Genomic DNA, 21,092 nt, shown 5'->3' on the forward strand with positions numbered 1-21,092 from the left:
GCACTGATACAGACTAGTTTGGGGTGAGACAACTGGAGGGGTGGGGGAGCGAACAGTAGTGGACCAGGGTGAAAGCATTCACACCGGGAACCAGACTGAACCTGGACTGAACTGGGCCAATTTTTCTGGACCACCGCAGCATTGCTTTTATTGTGCCCCTGCCTCTATGACAGAACTGCAGCTCTACAACCAGACCAAGGAGCCCAGTTTGTAAGGTAAGGGAAAATATAACCAGGCGTTGCAGCTTGAGCATTCTACACAGTAACTTAGGTCATAGGATACATTCTCTGTTAATGCAAGTTCTGACTGTTGACTAGCTCATATTTATTAAGAGTTTCTGTGAGGAACAGTGACTACACAATTGCGGAGAGGGAAACTGCAGGTAACTGCCCCCAGATGGAAAATAAATGGCAAACACAGGCACTTCTTGAGCTTACGATGGAGATCTGTTTAAAATGTAAGCACTATGTTTTTTATTACTCCTGTACATCATAATTAGTTTAAGCTGCCCTGCCAGTCGAGCTGCCCTTCAGCAAGAGATAAAAGCTAGAAATGGGGATCTATGTACTGTCTCTGCCTCAAGCCTCACTGGACATGCCCAGTGTCTGTTAATGTGCTCTTAGGCCTGACTGGCCCTCCGTGGCACCACATAGGTAATTCCAACCTATGGACCCAATCTCACACTCCATAAAAAGGATGGTTGTGCCATCAGTGCAGTTAATTCCTGACTGATGTGACATCCGTTCTACTTCTACCATGTAACGTAAATGTAAAGGTAATGTTCTACCACTAATTATTGTGTACACTTTACTTGGGCGTTACTCGGGAGTTACAGAAAAACTAAGAAAGCCTCCAGGATTGGACGACAAGTAATTTTCAAACTTGAATTAAATGGGACCAGCATTAGCGTATGAATGTATAAAATGACATGCAGTCATAGTAACATATACATCAAAGTCAGCGCTTTATTTCAGTTAAAGAAATGTACACAGACTACTACCTCTTTGTTTCTCAGTGACCGCACACTGACTTAAAAAAAATACACTGCGTTTACCCAGTTAATCACAGCCAAACCAGATATGACTGACACTGTATTCACACCCATAATAGCACGACAATCACAACAATCTGAGGGCAAGTGGCTGGGGCTCTCCCCCACACAAAGGCCCAGAGACGAGGGTGACCTCCCCGCTCTATGAAATGTGGCAGATGTAAGGCTGGAGCGGCACTTCTTCCATCTTGGGGTTCGTCACAGCAGTAGAAATAATGCACTTTGAGGGCGGGTCGCTGCATGGGCGGCCATAGCAACGACCCCCGCCCAGTTCACACTGACGACAGCCATGCATGGAGGGTGATGGGAGACAACTTCTCAGGAGTCATGACCTTTGACGAGGAGATAAAAACAACGCCCACATCCACATCTCTAGCCCCTTCCTTCCTTCTGACAGGGTAAGGGGGGTATCTCTTAGAGGCAACTGAATTCTACACAGGCAGACTCCACAGGGTGGCTGGTGGGAGAGGACACTGGGGTTGGGTGTTGGCAGGTCTCTCTGGCACAGCTGGCAACCTGTGTGGTGAGACCCTCCACCACTCCCATCCCAAATACAGGGCATTCAACCAGACTGGCTTGTCCCTTAGTTGCCATCACCGCTCCCCCCCCTCCTCGTCCTCCTCCCACCTGCCACAGACAGCGCAGGAGACGTAGGGCGCGGCTCACTTCTCCCGCAGTACACACACCCCAGCATCACAACGCTGGGTTGCCATGGAGGTGACAACCTCCCAGCTGTCAATCACTGGATCATAACATTCAATGCTGCTGAGGAGGGAATTCCCATCATACCTAGGGACAGAAAGAGGCAGAAACAAGAGAGCGGATTGGGTTTGAAGTGCTGTGAGTGCAACAAGGAGAGGGGTGCAGGCAAAACGCTGCATCTTAAACAGCCAGCACAAAAACAACGCAGGAAAAAAAGAAGGTCCCCAGTATAAAAACTTGCAGACAAAGACTACTATGTGGTAAAAATCCAGGTGCGCAAATGGAAAAGGCAGAAATTCAGTCACAAGTCATAAAAAAGCACACTCATGCCTACTATTCAAGCTGTAAACACAGGAACAAGAAATTAATGTTCTGAGTGCTGAGACCTATTTGAGTGCTACAACAATAAAAGCCATGTTTTTGGAAATTATTTTCATTAAACTTTTTGTAAATAAAAATGGCAAATAACCTCAAAACCTAAGGAACTGGTGATTTGAGGAGTTATATAAATACCTTTCTTTAATGGGTAATAACAAATAACAACTGTACTCTGCCAGCTTGCTAGGGCACATGCTCTCCCCTGAGAGGAATCTGTGTGTAGTATTCTAAGTGGGCGGGATGCAGCTTTACCCAGCAATGGCGTAGAGCCGACCGCGGAGGACGGTGGCTCCCACATAGCAGCGGGGGGTGGTCATGCTGGCCACCGTGGTCCAGTAGTCTGTGCGGATGTTGTACACCTCCACAGAGGCCAGGTGGGCAGTGCCATCGAAGCCACCCACCACGTAGATGTGGTCATTGAGCAAGGCCACCCCAGCCCCTGCAACATCAAAATGAGGGAGCCAATCAGGAGAGCCGCTCTGAAAACATCCACCAGCCAGCTGGCTAAAGCAGGGCGTGCTTACCCACCTGAACGTTTGGTGGCCATGGGGGTGACGTTCGTCCAGTGGCCCGTGTGCGGGTCGTACCGTTCCACCGAATTCAGGATGTTCAGCCCATCGTACCCACCTGATGTCACAAAGACCACACACCACATTTCAGACACGCCACCCGTGTCTCTGACCAGCACTGACAATGTAGTACGCCCACCGCCCCCACTTACCCAGGCAATAGATCAGCCCGCTTGCCACCACAAGGCCAGCTCCCTCCCTTGCTGTCTGCATGTCTCCCAGCATGCTCCACTGGTCGATGTTGGGGTCATACCTCTCCATGCTAGTATGGCGACGGCTGCCATCGAACCCCCCTGCCACATAGATCATATCTGCAGGCAGACACACACAGACCACGCATGAACAGGTGACCAGAAATCTCATTCCTGTCCACTTACATCTGTCAAATAAAACACTCATAGTGTTCAGCTCTACATATTTGCACTTAGCTACTCCAAAGTCTAAAAAAGACTATTAAGCAGACTCCCTTCTCCTGACCAACTTGCATATGATCCCTTTGTATAGCTGGATATTTACTGAGAAGAACTGCGTTATGTTCCTTGCTCAAGGCACTACAACAGCAGAGGTGGGAACTGAACCAGCAAAGTCTAGGTTACCAGATGTGCATTTGCCGATGCAGCAGAGCATTATTCAGGCATGGCTACCTACCGCCCAACGTGGTGGCCCCCGCCAGGCCGCGGCGCACGTTCATGGTTGCCACGGTGTACCAAACCCCGTCCTCGTCTGCCGTGTAGTCCAGACACTCCACCGAGCTGAGCCGCGAGCGGCCGTCGTAGCCACCAATAACGTACACCCGGTCGTTCAGCGAAACCGTGGCCACGTAGCGCCTCTTTCGAGCGATGTTCTGCAATATCAAGACCACCACTTCAGAGCTGGAAAACCCAACAGTGTACGGTCCTCACCACACAGGAATCAAGATGCAGTCCTGTGTATAAGCCCATGTAATGTTACCTGTTAGCTTAAGGGGTAGAAAACCTTATGCTAACAGGAAGAGGCTGTGGAAATATGACTAGACCTCGCCTTCTGGTACCCACAGGGAGGAAGCTCCACTCCTGAGTCTTTGGGTCATATTTCTCCACAACATCGATAGGGGACTGCTGGCTGCCAAATCCTCCAATAACCAGGAGGACCTCTTTGGCCCCTGAGAAGAGAAAGGGTGACATTAACGCCCTCCATGACAAAGCTTCTTCCAGAAGTACCAAATGAAACTCTCTCTCTCTCCCTCTACATACACATATTTTAAAAATAAACATATAAACCTTGTTGAGCAAAAAAATCTTCTGTCACTCTAGACAGTGCTGCCTTATAAATGCACATGTGTATATCTATGTGTGAGTGTTTGCGTGTATGTCCTTGGAGTGGAGGACAGTACCTAGTCGGGCTTGGGTTCGAGGGCCCTGCATTTCACTCCTTAGCTCTGGTCTCAGGTGGAACTTCTTGGCTTCATCCACAAGGTCCCGACAGGGCAGGCTGCAGCGAATGAGGGGCTGGAAAGGGGGGAGGGGCATTAAAACGGGCCTGCCTGTACATGCTGCAGCACAACGCTGCACAGGATTACACACGAGCAGAACTGTGACCGGTGGTGGGTGAAACCTGGTAGGTTCACGCACGGTCGCCCTCACCTCTGTGTCGATGACATCGGTGATGTAGCGCGGGGTGAGCAGGGGCATGCGCACGTACTCCAGCATGTCTGGCAGGAAGGGCTCTCTCTCCTTCCTGTTGTGCTTGACCCAGTTCAACACCGCTTCAAACACAGGCTCCTCAGAGTCCACCTGCTCACACACACACACACACGTGCGCACGCACGCACAGACACGCGTCCTGATCACCTGACTGGTCATACACTTCTACATACATACCACAAGTGACAAAATTCACACGGAACCAACAGGAATGTCAAAGGGCCTCTGACACTGAGGCGGCGACATTCCAGTCCAAGAAAGATGCACTGTGCAGAACTGGCTGGTACCTACCTACATGCATTTACCAACACACACAGTTACCTGAACATACACTGACCTGGTAAAAATCTACTACGTGATACCCACTTTACTGAAACTGAACAAGTTTTTGGCAGCAGTGAATTCCTACAGCCTTGCCATAATGGGACAAGTAAAGAAATGCTGGTTAATTGTGGTCTGACAGCTCCAGACGTGAATGAACAGGGCAAATGTTTAAAATTGCCCAATAAAATGTATAATTTACGCTCTCACAACAACTGTGGGCTGAAGCAGACTTGAATCCAGATTTCGCCCCAGGACAAAAGTTGTGCTCCTTGAATTACATGTTTCAGAAAACACCATGTCTCTAGTCTGTGTCTGATTTGAGATACAGCCAGTTTGACAACGACAGGCCAACGCTCCTTCAGCTGGGGTCTGCACCACGTTTAAGCTCCGTGGCTGCAATCACATTTGCATGGGGCAACACGGGTGGCTGGGGACTGGAATTTCCAGAACACACAGCGACACTTTCATCAGGCACCTGGCTCCACTGCTTCACTGTGAGGAGTCAGCTAAACCGCAGAGGAGGCAGGGATCAGAGCGCCATTAAGTAAGATTACTGCAGGTTTGCGCTTGCAGCCCAGCGCATTCATTTGTCTGCACTTAAGATCTCCCATAATTTTGGGTTTTCCACAGACCACTCGAGATGTGTGATTAATTCCCCATCTCTCTCCAAAGGATTGCCTTATTTGGACACCCTTATCCTATGTACATTTTTAACCCTTTCCATGTTGCTGGCAGCATCTTAATACCAGGGACCGTTGCAAATGTGTAAATGATGTCAGTAATTCCTGTTGCGCACCCCTAGGGGGTGCCGTACCTGGATCTCATCACATTTGATCAGCTTCTCCACCTCCTCCTGGCTGAGCAGCATGAACTCCTCGTGCTGCACCACCTCGGGGAAGTGTTTCTGGGAGAAGAGCTCTGCCGCCTGCATCAGGTCCAGGCAGTTGTGGGTCTCAGCGAAGTCCCGGATGCCCAAGCAGTTTGACGGGTCCAGCTGGCTGTCCAGGAAGTCACAGCATGCTCGCTTAACACCTACATCGCCACCGATGGGAACAGGGATGTATTACACATAAGGACACGGCACGTACTTGCATGAGGTACACACACTCTGTGAACACACATAATGTATATGCCACATCAGGCTAGTGCTGTCTCCACGAACGCACAGGCCCTTTTGAGAAATGCAACTAGCCATTAAACCCTCCAGAGAAACTGCCTGACCGCATCTACACCAGTGATGTTACAACCAGTGGCAAAGACAGATCCAAAAGGCTATCAACAGTTTGTAGTGGACAGTGAAGCTGTTCTGCTTGCGACGGTTAGCCTCACAACTCCCAGTGCAGCCAACAATCATCTTCTTGCTAAGCAGAAGCACACACAGAAAGCAAACAGATAGCAGAACGCACAGACACAATCTGAGACACTTGCAGCAGCTGACTGCAGTTGCTATGCTGTGGGATCCAGGCTCCGTTTCCAAGGTTACCTTTTAGCTGCAGCAGGCACGCAGCGGGCAGCAGTTCCTGCACGTTCTCGACTGTGACCAGGACCGTTTCTGTGTACACAAAGTCCAGCAGGATCTCCATGGTGGACGCTGTTAGCCCCTGGATGTCTACGAGAGATTTCCCTTTCTCCGACAGCTGCTGAAATCACAAGGGAATGGGTGCGTGAGAGTCCAAGAGGAGAGGTGCAGCACAGAGAACGCAGGGGGGAAACTGACCAACTGGAGGTTCCATTGGAATATCATAATTTAGCTGGTTAGCTTCAAGCAAGACTTTGGTCATGAGCAGCGCTCACCCATACATGGGTTACATACATGATACAAAAATAATATATATTTTATATATATATATATATATATATATATGTATGTATATGTGTGTGTGTGTCTATGCACAAAGCATTTCAAAATAATCACATGACAAAAAAGCACTCAACATACACAGACTGGCGGTATGATTAACAGTACGCTGTACCAATGTTGAATATTTCCGCACAAATATGATGACTATCATGCACCTAACACTGACAGAAATAAAGAGAAATTAAATTAGGCAGACAGCAGAGGTGCCAAACTGTGAGAGAGAGCTGTGGGCATTACACAATCCGTAAAGATCAAGCCACATTTGCAATTAGGCTAGTGACTGAAATAACCACAAAAGAGACGGATATATTAACTGGATGGAGGAGCTCTATCTGTTATTCCTGAAGTAACGCAGAAGGGATAGCGAGAGGTCCTTGTAAGGGATGCAGTGTGTATACTGCTCATGCACTGGACATGTTCTCCAAACCTACAGTGATGTTTTTTCGGCCATGCTTTGGGAATGTTCGGAAGGATGACTGCACTATTGCACACCAGCTCCCTCTAGTGGGAATATCAAGACAAAAACTCTATGTCAAAGCTTTATTTATTTATTTGTTGGTTTGTCTGCACATACACAATGCCCTCATACTGTCGTTTAAGTGTATATCAGGGCCATTCAACTAGTTAATTCCTAGTTACAAATAGTATTCATCACAATTTGCATTTGCTTACACTTCCAGCCAGCACAACATTATTCTGTAGGTCCAGAACACTAGCAGTCCAAATAAATATAATCCGCTTTTCTCTTGTTAAGCTGTTAGTTAAGTTTCTTGATTTTTATTGACTGAGGACTGACATATTCATTTTTCAGCATTGTTTTCACTGTTTAATATACACTTACCAGTTGTGAACTGATCTACCACTCAAGCAAAACATAGGTGAGGCTGCTTTATTTTGAAGGTGATAAATAATGCTGTGCATATTTTAAGGGAGTGACACCTGTTTTATTACTAAGAACTGGAAAATGTTTGGCCCACCTGCAACATTGAAAAAAATCCTGGCCCCCATGGATAAAGTAGTTAAAGCCTGGTGTATATAATTTCAGCTAGGTCCGTCCCATTCTATTTCTGAGCACTGACCTTTAACTCACACTCATCCTCAATGATCTCCTATTGAAAAAGCCCACCACTCCCTCACAAACCCCACACCTAAAAACACCTTTGTCACCAACTACAAACAAAGGATTCCACACCCAGTGCTTTTTCTAAAGCTATTTAGCCAATTTCAATTTCTGCCGACACATCTCTGCTCAGGCCTCCAGCTCACAAACAGCACCTATATAATGGTTTGTTACTTCAGCATATTGTGGGAAAATATTCCCTCATCAATGTGAAATGACAGTGCCACAACATCATGCTGATAAAACTATAAATTAAGCCATCGTGGAAAATGGACAACAAAGGCCTGTTTTGGAGAGTGCTGTCTGTTCCAAACCTGTTATGTGCCACTGTAAGACATTATTCCTGACTACTGAAGCTGAGGGAGCATGCAGCTGATCACAGTGACCTTGGCTTGTTCTTTGATAAATACACAGCAGTACCCATTATAATTAGTATTTAACACACACACCTACTTGAACCTTGCAAGTATGTATATGACACAGAATCCCATGAAATGTGTTTGGTTTACATCCCATGGTTGGGACTATCTGGCCCTAATAAAAACAGCCCTTTGAGGGTGTGTTTTATTTTGATTTTATAAAAGAACAACTCTGGACTCAGTTTACACAACCCTCCCAGTGATGGTGGCCATTATTTTCGACCCGAGGAACTCTCAGCACATGAGACTGTGCCTGGAGAAAGTATCAAGAGGACTGTCTGTGCCCATCGGCCTAACATGTTGAGTGCTCCCCTTTTTTTTTACCCCAGACCCCTCAGGGAGTGCTGGGGATGGTGGCGTGAGGGGTGGGTTGTTTTGACACGGTTACCTCACTGGTGAACATGGCACAGAAGTAGTCGCTACAGGCAGCCAGGACGATCCGGTGGGCGGGGAAGTCGGTGCCCTCCACCCTCAGGGTGATGTCGCAAAGCGTGTTGCTCTTGCGCAGGGCGTTCATGGCGTTTAGGATGGACTTGGCATGGGAGTTGGTCATGATGTCTTTGGGAGCCATGGCAACAGGAGGGAGGGGCACAGGCTGTACCTGGCAGAGAGACTGACCAGCGTGACCCACACAAAAGAAGATCCTCTGCATTTCAGTGAGCTGCTGGACGCTCTGCCTCGAGCTCGGAGTACTGTTCTGTCTCAGACTGTCAGGGTTATTAAGGCCAACAGTAAATACAAATCAATATAAGACAAAGCACAATATGCCAGAGTTGGGTAACTGAACTGCAAAATCAATGACCAGTCAATTCCCAGCCCAGGGTAAAACCTGCCAAAATTAGTTGCCCCATATCGTGCATTGCCTGAAGATAAACTGAAATGCTTCACACTTCCTGGATTGCAATTGTCCTTTCAGAGGCTATATTCTCAGAATGACAGGCACGTATATTATCATTTTAGCAATTCAAAGTGCATGTGTTGAGCATTAAAGACGCGACTACACTTGCTTGACTGTTGAGACCAAGAAGCGTATACGGAATGTATCACTTTAAACCAAATGACACGGTGTGGCTGGACACCAGCAAGGTTTCAGCTATGCATCAGCATTATTTCGCAATACTGCTGCTGTCTTGAATCACTAATGACGAATATGTACACAAATAGCCAGAACAATAAATACTATAGTTTCAGCATTAGTCAACTGACTTAGCGAACGTAATTCCTGTGTGTTGCTATTATTCGGAGTAATTGCCTGGTTAGCCGACTAGCTACGGTTTACTAGCAGGATTTTACCAACACAACTCACCAATACTTACATAGCTAGCTATCTACCTATTTAACCAACTCGCCAGTAAACAATTTAGCTAGTTCGTATCTCACACATATCGCAAAAACACTGCAGTACACGTCCAATGTAGCTCAGTAGCTGGCTAGCGTAGGTTTACTATCTAACCCATACATAATAATAGTTTCTAGGTCTAGCTTGCTAGCTGGACCCTGTGCTTACAGCAAGCGACGCACACAAACGTAATACAGCTAATAAGCTATGACAGACCGACAAGCTTGCGTAGTCGAAAGTCAATAAATACGGTAATGCAATTTACCCACAGATTGCAGCGGTCAGGACACTCCGGTGTATTGCGGTTACAGCAGCCGAGGATGGCACTCCATACTCCTGTGCGACCGCCACTCCGACCGCTCCTGGTTTTCTTCTGCAGGCCTATCTAGCTGGCTAGTTACGTTAGCAAGCTAGCATGGACGGTGAGGTTAGAGTACCTTAAACAATAAATGAAACTAACCAACAATTCGAGCCCACAATTTTTATTCTGAAAAAATACATGCAACGTTCAATGCGTAAATACTGTTTGTGCGGAATTCGCGCAGGCTTTCTCGGTCAACTTCGCTTTCCCTGAGGGTAATGCGCCCAGGTACCACCAGCCGCAAGCGCAACACAATTAGTACGTCACACACTGCGCGAACTCGAGAATTCCATCGTTCGGGAACGCGTATCGCTCTGAAAGGAACCTGTGTTGCAGCTCCAAGAAAAAAACACAAGTATTTGGTTGAAATATTCCTGTAATGACAAAAAATAAAACACTCCAAATGTTTATGGCTTTATGTTGTGTGAGCAGATGGGTTGCGTGGCATTAGTGGGTTACGAAATGGACTCTGGTCACGGACAGGCAGAGGCAGCGAGTTTCTTCTTGAGTGGGAATTGTCATGTGATGTTGCTTGAGGAAGTCGGCAAAGATTTAAATCTAAGGTAAAGGGTCAAATCTAGCTCAAATCTTCAGTTTTAAACAGCGTGTAATTGTTTATATCCAAAGTCCGTGTGTCCAGTAGCTAATGCGTTTAGAAAAAGAAACTTAACCAAGAGATCAATAATTGCACATCCCTGCAAATTTAAGATCATATTTTAGGATTGAGGTAAAACTCCACACGGCAGCGGACTGAAAGGTGTTAACAGGACGTTGTTATTCGATTAATGTCTCCTGTTGTTCAAATCCAGTATGAAAATGTGAGAGTTGTGGGCCGCAGGGTCCAAATGGCACTGAAATGTTAAAACATGGGAGTATAATTCAGCATATTTACGATGAAAATATTAAGTCAAACACATTGTTGCACATTGGATGCTGAGTGAAGTGGGAGCTGGGGATGCTAAGACAATCTTTCTCAACTAGTAGATTAGTCCCTCATCACTGATAAACAACATAGTTATATCCTCTGGCAGCCTTTTAACTTGTCTTTCATAATCAACATGGACAACATTAAAATTCCTTCACAGGTATTAGGAAGGTGAGCGTAACAATGGAAATTCCAGTGAGTAACAAATTTAGCAGACACAGATTCTTATTTTTAAGCATTGTTAAATATTTAATATAACATTTTACATTTAGGTGGACAGGGCATCTCAGGAAATGGATGATCATTGATCTACAGAAAAGGACACAACACCAGGTCATGAATGCACAGAAACCATTTAGTCTATGTTAGCACCCAACCTAAAGCAGATTTCAAAGGGAAAGAAAAATACCTGTTTTATATGTACAGCAGCTGAAAAAGCTAATTGATGTGTGTCATTGATCTTTTCTTGCTTTGTAAATCAAGAGAAAAGAATGAAAGATAAAAAATAACATCAACAGAAAAAAACACCTCTAAAAATCCAACTTAAGCTGACCTAGTTTCATACATTCTTGAACAGATTTTGCCCTGCATCTTGGTGTTTAATACTGAACCAGGCCATTAACAAAGTTGCTCCCATTTTATTTTCTATTTCCATTAGCTTAAGGCACAGGAATACTACAGGAAAATATTGGAATTTAATTGATTCTACATGATATTAAACATTGTCAGACATTAGCTGTGTTGTTCATTGCTTCGTCAAAGTTAATGATACTAAGTCACAATTTACTTCACTATGGACACAGATCAGGCGAAGAGCAGTGTTTTGCACAACACAATACAATTATGTTGCCCACCAGACATTACTATTCAGCAAAGTTCAGATTGTATATGCTTGAGAAAGTCTTAAAAAGGGAACTTTAAAAGATCCAAGAATACATCCATTTAGATGAGCGTGACCCTTACACCAATACAGCAGCTTCAAAGTCGAACAAGACACGCGTCTTATATTTTTGATTTTGATATTTCATTAGGGCGCTTTCTATGCATAAATCTAAACTATTATTATGTATGGTACTAATATCAACAATATTTCCTGCATTTTCGCATGTTTTGACTTCACTATCACTGAGCCTTGTCGTTTAAAAATTGGCCGCAGACATGGTGGAATCACCCCCCCCCCCCCCTTTATAAACCTCACAGTTCGGTGACATCAATATAATCTTCCTGTGAGTGAATCTACATTGGGCCCCTGCTCTGATGTGCTACAAGTTCTCTGTGCTTTGTCGTGTCGCACACACACACACACAAAAGATCTTAGTGACGAGGCTGCTCTTCCCAACAAGTCAAGGCTACACCTTTGCAAACTCACTTTGAGTCTATCAGCTTGTTTCATCCTGACGACTACCAAAGAGGGGAAGAGACGGAGGGGGTGGGATGATGCTGCCTGCTGCAGTATGGGACCCAGTGCTCAGGCCTTGTGCACTTTCACCTATCGCAGCATCATTTCACTCCACAATCCTTCCCAAAAGGCCCCCTTTTCCAGGAGCTCATAATGACAAAGCTGAAATTATAACTCAGACAACAATCAATCAATCAATCAGGGATGTCACAGAGGGATGAGAGCTTATTACACAGATGCCTTAAATGGCCTTGCTTGAGGTCAACTTCATGTGTGTTTTTTTTTTTTTTTACCCCCATGTGGCTTTGCTTCCCATTTTAAAGTGGCAATATGGCTATCATCTCATCCCTCTGTTTCAGACCCCATTCTGAAAAATATGAATTTTGAAGTAATTATAAATTAATAAAAACTTCTGATTATGAGGAATGACTGAAGTCAGGGGGGTGGTGGGGGTTTGGAGAATGCCCCTGTTCTCTATACTAAGCCACCCAAGAATCACCAAGCACCTGCTGGACCAACCAACTCCCACCCTCTATCATCCAGTCAAATCCATCCAACTTGTTCTACAGGAATTACAGCAGCATAAAGACCCCAACCCTAGTAGTAATACATTTCTATAGCTTTGTAGAGTTATGTAATAATTTAACTCTTCCCCATTCAACAGTGACCACCTCAGTTAGGCAGAACTACCTGGCTCACCCCCAGCAATGGGCTTTGATGCAATCACTGCCTTTTCACCTCAGACTTCCCAATAAACAGTTTTTTTAACTGCAGGTAACCATTATACCTTCATCCCTCTCCTTTAGTGAGCCAGACCGGGATTTTAGAGGTCACCAGCCCCTAAAGCAGCCTTTTATAGCGTTTGCTCTGCTGCTGTGGATAATGCGGTCACACACCTTGAGGCGTCGCCAGTTACAATCCGTTTCTTACTGCCATTTCTGCAGTAGGACACAACTGATGAGCATATACCTGTACCTCACGTTTGTGCCGGAACGTGAAGGGGCGTAGTCTAATTTTGAGGGAAATGATTGGCATACTGTGGGTTGTGCTCATCAGTGAGATTGAGATCACCCACTGGCCCTGACTGAACTGCTTTTTCCTTCTGACTCTGAGGGAAGGCAGAGCAGGAGGAGCTGATGGGTAGGCCAGGGATGCAATACCTGCACTGGCAAATGACTCCTGAGCTCAAAAAACAGTGTGTTTGAGACCGAAAGCCACTCAGCTGACCACCTTCCCCTACCTCCCAGACCATGATTTGTCATGTGCCCTCTTAATCCCGCCCCTTTGACAACGTCCTCCAATCACAGGTCTTCCCCAGCCATGTGAGAGACAGAGAGACCTGTTTTACGGACTAAAACCAGGATGGTTGTCTTGAAATGTGCCTAGGAATGAAGAGGCAGCACAGTGACCCTTCCCCATCCCATCTCACTCACACTTAAGAGTGATGAGACTAGAACATGGCCAGTGTGTGGGGTGTGGGGTGTGGTGGGGGGTGTACGAGTTGCACACCACCCTGGGAGCAAGCACCACAGGCCGTGAGGCACAGGGACCGGGGGGGGGGTTAGCCATGCCGATGGCACGCTCCAAGTTCTTGGCGGCACTTGGGAAGGAGTCGGGTGCCAGGGGGCTGTCCTTGAGGTGGTGCGTGGGGGAGTGGAGGTGGAAGGGCAGGGGGGTGGGGGGTGGGCGCGCTCTCATAGCAGGGAGTCGTCGGTGCAGCCCCCTTCCAGCCCGTAGCGGAACTCCTGCAGGTTCGATATGCCGTAGAAGTGGATGAAGGCCGCTGCCACCACCAGGACGTGGAAAATCTGGTGAGATTGGAACTGAGGAGGGAGACAGCATGGTGAGAGGGGTGAAAAGACGGAAAGGGAGAGAAGGGTTCTGAGGCAAGCAGTATTAGTATCTTACCCAGATGTCACACTTGCCGGGGAAGTAGCGCTCTGGAATCCTGGCAGCATAAAGCCCCGCACCGGTGATGTACATGGCCCCCATCAGGTAAAACCAACCCATCTGGCCCACAGTGGTGGCCTTGACGAAGCCCTCGGCTATGGTGAAATGCATTGTGGGAACAATGCCGCTGAGTCCAAGGCCCATGAACACCCCTGTGGAGAGGAGCCATGAGGCGAAGGTGTGAGTCAAACAATGCAGTCCTGAACGTTTCACCACTGAAGTTGGGGGGGGGGGGGGGTTTGAGGCGCAGTGGACTGTACCTGCGCGGGTAGGCCTATGGCGGGGTGTGGAGAAGCGGTCCCACTGAGCCACGATGATGGCAGCGATGCCCAGCACACACACCACCGAGAGGTAGATGAGACGCGGCTGTGGGGAGCAATAGAAGGAGTAGTAGAGCCAGGGCACAAAGGAGCCCATGATCAGCAGGGCGATACCCGAGTAGTCCAACCTGGAAAGCAGGAGGACTGCAGTCAGATCCTCTCCCCCAAAAAACAGACACACAAAATAAACCAGCACCAGCATCCTCCATGCCATCAGACAGGCCTATATAAACTGGCATTGAACACAGAATCACAGTCATCCACACCCCTCTTTAAACCTTTTAATCCAGTAACATAGACATGAACTTGAGTGAATGTCCGCTGCTACTGTTTCCCTGCTCCAGTGTGCGGTACACCCTTTTGAACTCGAAAGTGTGGTTCACAATCCAATTAATTTCTTCAACCAAATAAGCCAAGGGATGCCTTTCCTACTGTGCCAAATGCCCGGTTTCGAAGAGTCTTTAATGTGGTTGACATGACATGACATGCAGAAAATAAACAAGAACTTGACAAACAATGTAAAAATGTCAAATGGTAAAAATTTAATTCTTCCTCTTTCCTTTTATGATCGTTTTTCTTGAGGAAAAGCCAGCCTCTGAAACTGGCTTAATATAGGTGCATGCAGAAAATAATTATCATAGTAATTTTGTAAATGTCCTTGTCATTATGTAAAATACTTTGTTACATGAATTCCTGCATAGCAATAATTCTGAGATTTCTTCTCTCAAAGTAAGAATGAATTAATTCCTCAAGTTCACCTCCTATATTTTTTCCACATCCATAATAAAAACGTGTTTGTACAGCAGACTGTAATTTTTTTGCGTTTGTCCCTCTCATTTTCCATGAAGAGTAAGTAAATGACATTTCAAACTGCTACACAACCTCAGGCCGTGAAAAAGCAGACATTCACTTCCACGCCCATTTTAGGCCATATACAGAGATTTCTTCTCTCCCTCAAGCTGTATTTAAGCAGTATAGACAGGAAACTTCTATGAAAAGATACTTGTTATATTAAAAATTACAGCTATTGTAGCTACCCAGCATGGCCCACCTATTAAAATGGTGAGAGGTCATTGTGCTCAGTTTTGTGGCAATTGTGCCTTCTGCAGACATACAGTTCATTATTTCCTCAATGATCCCTCAATCAGACACAAATGGAAAGATGATGAAAGAATTCTGTTCAAGATGAAAGAATAGATTTTTCATGGCAGGGTTCTAATCTGAAAGGTGCATTTCGCCAATAAGAAGTAATTGGGGTAATATAAAATGTTACTCTTACTGCACAAATTGACAGGCAACCAGGAAAAATCATTCCTACACATTCTCATTGTAAGACAAACGTTAAAATTAGAAATGGTGCCTCAACAGAGAACATTTCCTGCACTGTAACGTCTTCAACTGAGACAACAATTCACTGAGACGGCCCAAAAAGGACGGAGTTGGGCAGGAAGGTGGGTCCTACTTGGAGAAGGTGCGGGACACTTTCTCGGAGTGACAGTACACGGTGTGGAAGAGCCAGGAGAAGCTGAGACACAGCACGGCGCCCAGGAAGAACATCCCAAACACCACCTTCTCCTGCAGAGGGGCCATGAAGTAAACATTGGGCCGCAGCATCGTCAGCGTGCCCAGGAAAAGGAACAGAATCAGCCCTGTGGGGACACACAGGAAACAACTGTCACCAGGGAAACAGGCAGGTCACTGCCCTGGAAACACTGTCTGTCTTCTTGCTACACTATGGCAACACTAGTATAAGGCCTAACATTAAACTACAGAGACACAGCAATTCCTCCAAACCCTTACTTGTTAAATTTCATAAATTACTTGTCATGAATAAGGAACACCAACTTGTATTCACGGCTTTCCCTAGCTTATCATATAGAGACAAACATTTCTCACTTCAAAACCAGCTTTGGCCTCCTCAGTGTTTGGCTATAGGCATTTATATATATATATATATATATATATATTTATATATATGTGTGTGTGTGTGTGTGCAATTTAGTTCATCCAGTGAGTGGGAACCTATTGTTGTGCAGGCAGAGCTGTGTTCAGGCCAATAACTGAAATCCAAGGTGTCACTGTCAACAATCCAGGCTTGCAAAAAGGAAGAGGCAGCCCAGCTATCTCACCCAACAGATGCGTCCAGATGTTCCCCGTCTCTGTGTGAATTCGGAAGATACTCCCGAAGCAGGCCCGGAAGGAGGGCATGGGTGGCCTGTGGCCGTGGAGCAGGTAGTCATTGTCCTTAAGCCACTCCGGTAAGACATGGTACGGGATCACCCTCCAGCGACCCTCCCACACCTACAACACAAGACAGAGATGGCTCACTGGCATGCCAGCACCTAACAGAAGGACACTAGGAGAGAGGGGCCACGCCCTACCTTGTGCACAAACTCCTCCATCTTCTCCATGGCATGGTGGGCCTGCAGGGGCAAGGTTATCACCCGCAAGCCCCCTTCTTCCTCCTCTTCCTCCTCCTCCTCACTGCCAGGGACAGCTGAGGTCCCCAGTGGCCCGGGGACCCTCTGAGGAAACATGATGTTGTAGTGAAATCTGCCATTTACCTACCAGTTTCCATCAAAAGAAATCCATCTTATTGTTATAAATATGTGTGTGTATTGCTGTGATTCTTAGCACGTCTGCTCTAGAGATATGCTTTCAGACTCTCCATGTCAGTTCCCCTACCCCACCCCACTGCACCAAACGTACCCCAGATGTGACCCCGATTGCCCCTCCTGGACACGCTGCCCCCTCCAGCAGGGGTCCCAACTCTGTCAGCTCCACATCTTCGAGGTTGCGGCTCTCCTCAGATATACGGCACTCCGCATCACTGGCAGAGCCGTTACGGCCCGACATGGGGAGACTGTCCTGTTCAATTTCGACCCCCACCGCTGGCTGATCTGTTCACCTTTGACCTTTGATACTCTGAGCCTGGTCTGGTCACACACTGCTGTCAGTACACACACAGGGTAAGAAACCAACAATGTGATCCTAAGGGGCACACTTCAACCAAACCACAGGTGGAAATCGGTTAAAGGCAAATTACACACTAACGCTGGTAAGCATTTTCTCCACACTGTTATAAATCCATAGAATAGCTAACCAGGAAAGTAGTGGAAGCAAGGACCCTTAGCAAGTTCAAGAACAGGTCCAACAGTGTGCTAGGTACACTGTAGACTACAAACAGGATGATGAGTCTAATTATGTCAAATGGACTCTTCTCATCACTAAACTTTGGGTAATCAGTCACACAAGGTGCCACATACCTGTGGGAGCACCAAAACCTCAGCAAGTTGTGTGATCCAGACTTCTGCTCATGTCACTGTTGGCTACACTCCTCTCTCCACGATTCTGAAAACACAGAAGTACTTCAGCAGTTAAAACACAAGGTCAACATGGCAGTATCTGAATTCTTATGCCTTATTATCCCATTTTGCTGATGTTTTTTTAGTTCCACTGCCAAGTTCCAACTGAACATTATATTCTAAGGCTGGCTGAAAATGACTGACAATTCGATCTCACAGTTAACAAATACGCTTGATCTTTCAGACACACAGCTTGCTGTCTCTTGTGAGGTCAGACATTTTCCATGACAGCAAGGTGAATTATAACTATAAAACTATATATGTGTCAATTATCTTCACTCCGTCAGGTATGATAGCCACATCTAATGGTTGGGTGGGAGGAGGCAGAGCTGGAAGAGGTTTAGCTTTGTCGAACAAACATGTTGTCATCTTGTAGCATATATACCCAAGGGCTCAGTTAAAACACCTCCTCACCAGTTCATGTACATCACGTGCCTCGGGCGAAAAACATGACGGATCAAGAGCTTTCCACACCGTGAAGAGATCTGACACCTTACCAAGGAGAGCTAAGAAACTCACTAGAGCCGGCAAAAAAACCCCCCTCTGCAAGTCGATCAAAGAAGTCGAAATGCCGGAATGATAACACCATTGTTACAGAACACTCACTCGTCAGAAGAAAATGAGCTGCCTGGCAGTGTGGCTTGCTAATATGATAAGTTAGAGCACCTACCAATTTAATCTACCAGTAGTACCATTATTTCAATTCCCCTGTATATTACGCAAATAGAGTCAGATTAGTGTTAGTAATTTGGCTACGTGTTTTTAGTGAACTGGACATATAAAATAACTTTTATTTAACATGGATAACAAACTCATGACACGTCACAACATCAAAACACTCTCCAACATTCGCTAACTAGCTTACTAGCCGACATATAGCTAGCATGTAATGCAAACAGTACGTAATTAGGTAGCGTTACCCAGCTAAATGACAGTTCACTCACTTGGTTAGATTGCTACTTTTAAGGCCCTGTTGGTTGAACAGACAACCTAGCTAATGGCAAGACAGTTAATGAAGCGCCTTTCTGTCACCATTCTAGCTTGCAAATGTTAGGAATATTTGGAAACACAATTGGACTAATAGTACGAGAATATTAGTTGGCTGGAAGTCTGGATTTACCTGTCTAACTGAAACAGCTAGCTAACATACGCAAACGGACTAGGTTGTGGACCTTGTTCGTCGAGTTCCATGCTAGACAGCTAGACAGCTAACGTTAGCTACATTCAAAGAGTACCGATCACAGGCAGATAGCTAGCTAGTTATTGTACTGTTCTACGAGTGTTATAGGTGTCTGTTGAAATTCACGTTGAGCATAATGTTGATTGCTAGCAATATACCCATCTTCTTCGACACATCGCACACATCGACACATCGTTAACGTTCGCGATCTACGTAACGATACGGTGTTTCATGAAATTTTAACGTCACTTCAGCCTGTTTAGTAAGCAGGTTTGACAAGTTTAATTGCAAACATGTCATACGAACTCTTAATCTGATAAGTATCTAGCTCTTACCTGGCTAGTCATCGCTTGTTCTGGTCTTCATATATAATTAGCTTGTTGGTTTCCTAGTTTGTTAATCAACTTGCTTTTGCAGATCGTTTTCAAGTCTCATTGGGCTACCTCAGATTTTTGTTACCAACAACACTGATGGTTTCGTGTAAGTCAGGAACCAGCCATACGCTGCTTGCGTAACTATAGAACAACAGACACGGTAGCTAGCAAGCTACTTAGCTGCATCAATCACGTAAGCTTGCGCTCGGGTGCCCCATTTCTCTTCTCGATCCCAAAATCTGACGACTGATACCCTGAGACGTCGCGACCTCTTCCAAATTCATTGGGGCAGGTCAGTCCTATAACACATATACTGCAACATTGGCTACATTTGCTTACCTTTCGAAATCCACCAAGATCTCCCCAAAACACAACAGTTGCCGATTTACCGTTTCTTCCGGCTTCCCACTAAAACCAGACCAAAGCAAATCATCGGCGAGCACTGGAGAGTTTCTCTGCGCAGTCTCGCAATCAGTGCAGCGCAGTAGCTCCATCTTCTGGTACCTGGGTGGTCACAACAATGTGTGGGATTTTTTGTCCAAGAAGAAAATTACACGCTTTTACTTCGTAACACGTTTTAATTCTGCAGTTGACAAAGTTGTGTGATCACTTCGCTCTCAAAAGTATAATGGTATGTGACCAGGACTGACCTTGGTGACTTCTTAGATGGGCGACTCGTATTTCAAAGATTACAAGATTTACGAGATCTTTTCTCGTAATTACGAGATATGGTGTCTAATTTTGTTAGGACAGCAGAGCGAAAGAGCCCTCACGGTTTTCTGGTTCCTGGAACTCCATAACTGCATGGCCATGTTGTACAGGCTCAGATGGGAGGTCCCTGGCCTCCAGGAGGAGATCCTTTGCCACATGGACCTGCTGAGGGAGCTGCACCCCTTGAAGTAAGGAATCACGGTCAGTTCTTTTCTGCCGATCCTGTAGCCTTCAGAAAAAATCAGAAGAGCACATTGTTTTCAGTTGTTTGGATTTTGTTTGGTATGAATATAAAATACATTTTCATATCTAAGTGAATGTATGGAACCGAAAAATAAACTCACCAGGAGGGCACTGTGGTGTTGTTTATTGTCACCAGTACCAGGTTGGTGTTGTCCATTATGACTTTACAATCTTCAATCAGTTGTTTAATATGACAGTATGTCATAACAAGTGACTGAGGAATGCCAAAAGGTTTGCCTTTGTTGTCCTTAGGCCTATTTCTGGCTTCCCTGTATATAGTCTGAGCGCAACACACTCTTAAATCCTGTTGACATCAGGTCTGTGGGCAGCTTGGCCGTGAATCATGAACAGTCTGTGAATAGATGACAAGATTGCTGTTGTATCTCAGGTATATATATATATATATATATATATATATATATATATATATAATATTTACACACCTTTATAAACACCCATGCATAAATATCACAGTTATATTACATGCATAAGATACCTTTCAGCTGCTTGCTGGCCAGATGCAGAGCCACTGCGCTTCCGAGAAGCTCTCCATGGCCCTGGCAAGGTCTTTTTCTTACATTTGAGGGAATACTTGGTTGGGGACTGGTCGATGGGATCCAGACAGGAGTACAATCTCAATATCTCTGTTGTTTCAGAGTTTGATAGAGCAGTGATTGTACGGTTGAGGCTGACGAGGTACCCTGCCAAGTCATCGACTGCCTCCCATCCGGGAATTCCTCTTGCATCACACTGGTTATCCTGTCAAATGAAATCAAACCCAATTCCTACAAAACTGATTTAAGAGAGAAGATAAAGCAA

General features: G+C 45.7%; 2 protein-coding genes across 8 annotated transcripts; both read right to left on the reverse strand.

Annotated features, from left to right (window-relative positions):
- Positions 1-1,008: 1,008 nt before the first annotated feature.
- LOC118781051 (kelch-like protein 12) lies at positions 1,009-10,315 on the reverse strand. Of its 4 annotated transcripts, none has more exons than XM_036533905.1 (12): positions 9,715-10,315; positions 8,495-8,707; positions 6,190-6,346; positions 5,521-5,738; positions 4,323-4,472; positions 4,073-4,187; positions 3,735-3,841; positions 3,349-3,544; positions 2,853-3,011; positions 2,660-2,758; positions 2,384-2,570; positions 1,009-1,840 (listed from the first exon to the last, which is right to left on the reverse strand). In XM_036533905.1, the coding sequence occupies exons 2-12, from the start codon at positions 8,675-8,677 to the stop codon at positions 1,714-1,716; spliced, it is 1,698 nt and encodes a 565-aa protein (XP_036389798.1). In that variant the 5' UTR covers positions 8,678-8,707; positions 9,715-10,315; the 3' UTR covers positions 1,009-1,713. The 4 variants fall into 4 exon arrangements, with proteins under 4 accessions (XP_036389798.1, XP_036389797.1, XP_036389796.1 ...); XM_036533904.1 differs by having other exon boundaries at positions 9,711-10,315; XM_036533903.1 differs by lacking the exon at positions 9,715-10,315 and having other exon boundaries at positions 6,190-6,343; positions 8,495-9,692.
- Positions 10,316-11,007: 692 nt separating this feature from the next.
- Positions 11,008-19,738, reverse strand: LOC118780941 (adiponectin receptor protein 1-like). Of its 4 annotated transcripts, XM_036533730.1 has the most exons (9): positions 19,659-19,738; positions 17,667-17,751; positions 17,110-17,350; positions 16,782-16,925; positions 16,530-16,701; positions 15,863-16,049; positions 14,341-14,528; positions 14,039-14,232; positions 11,008-13,953 (listed from the first exon to the last, which is right to left on the reverse strand). In XM_036533730.1, the coding sequence occupies exons 3-9, from the start codon at positions 17,254-17,256 to the stop codon at positions 13,825-13,827; spliced, it is 1,161 nt and encodes a 386-aa protein (XP_036389623.1). In that variant the 5' UTR covers positions 17,257-17,350; positions 17,667-17,751; positions 19,659-19,738; the 3' UTR covers positions 11,008-13,824. The 4 variants fall into 4 exon arrangements, with proteins under 4 accessions (XP_036389623.1, XP_036389622.1, XP_036389620.1 ...); XM_036533729.1 differs by having other exon boundaries at positions 14,039-14,528; positions 17,110-17,347; XM_036533727.1 differs by having other exon boundaries at positions 14,039-14,528.
- Between the last annotated feature and the right edge of the window lie 1,354 nt (positions 19,739-21,092).

Source organism: Megalops cyprinoides, chromosome 7, assembly GCF_013368585.1.
Source record: "Megalops cyprinoides isolate fMegCyp1 chromosome 7, fMegCyp1.pri, whole genome shotgun sequence".
NCBI classification, from domain to species: Eukaryota; Metazoa; Chordata; class Actinopteri; order Elopiformes; family Megalopidae; genus Megalops; species Megalops cyprinoides.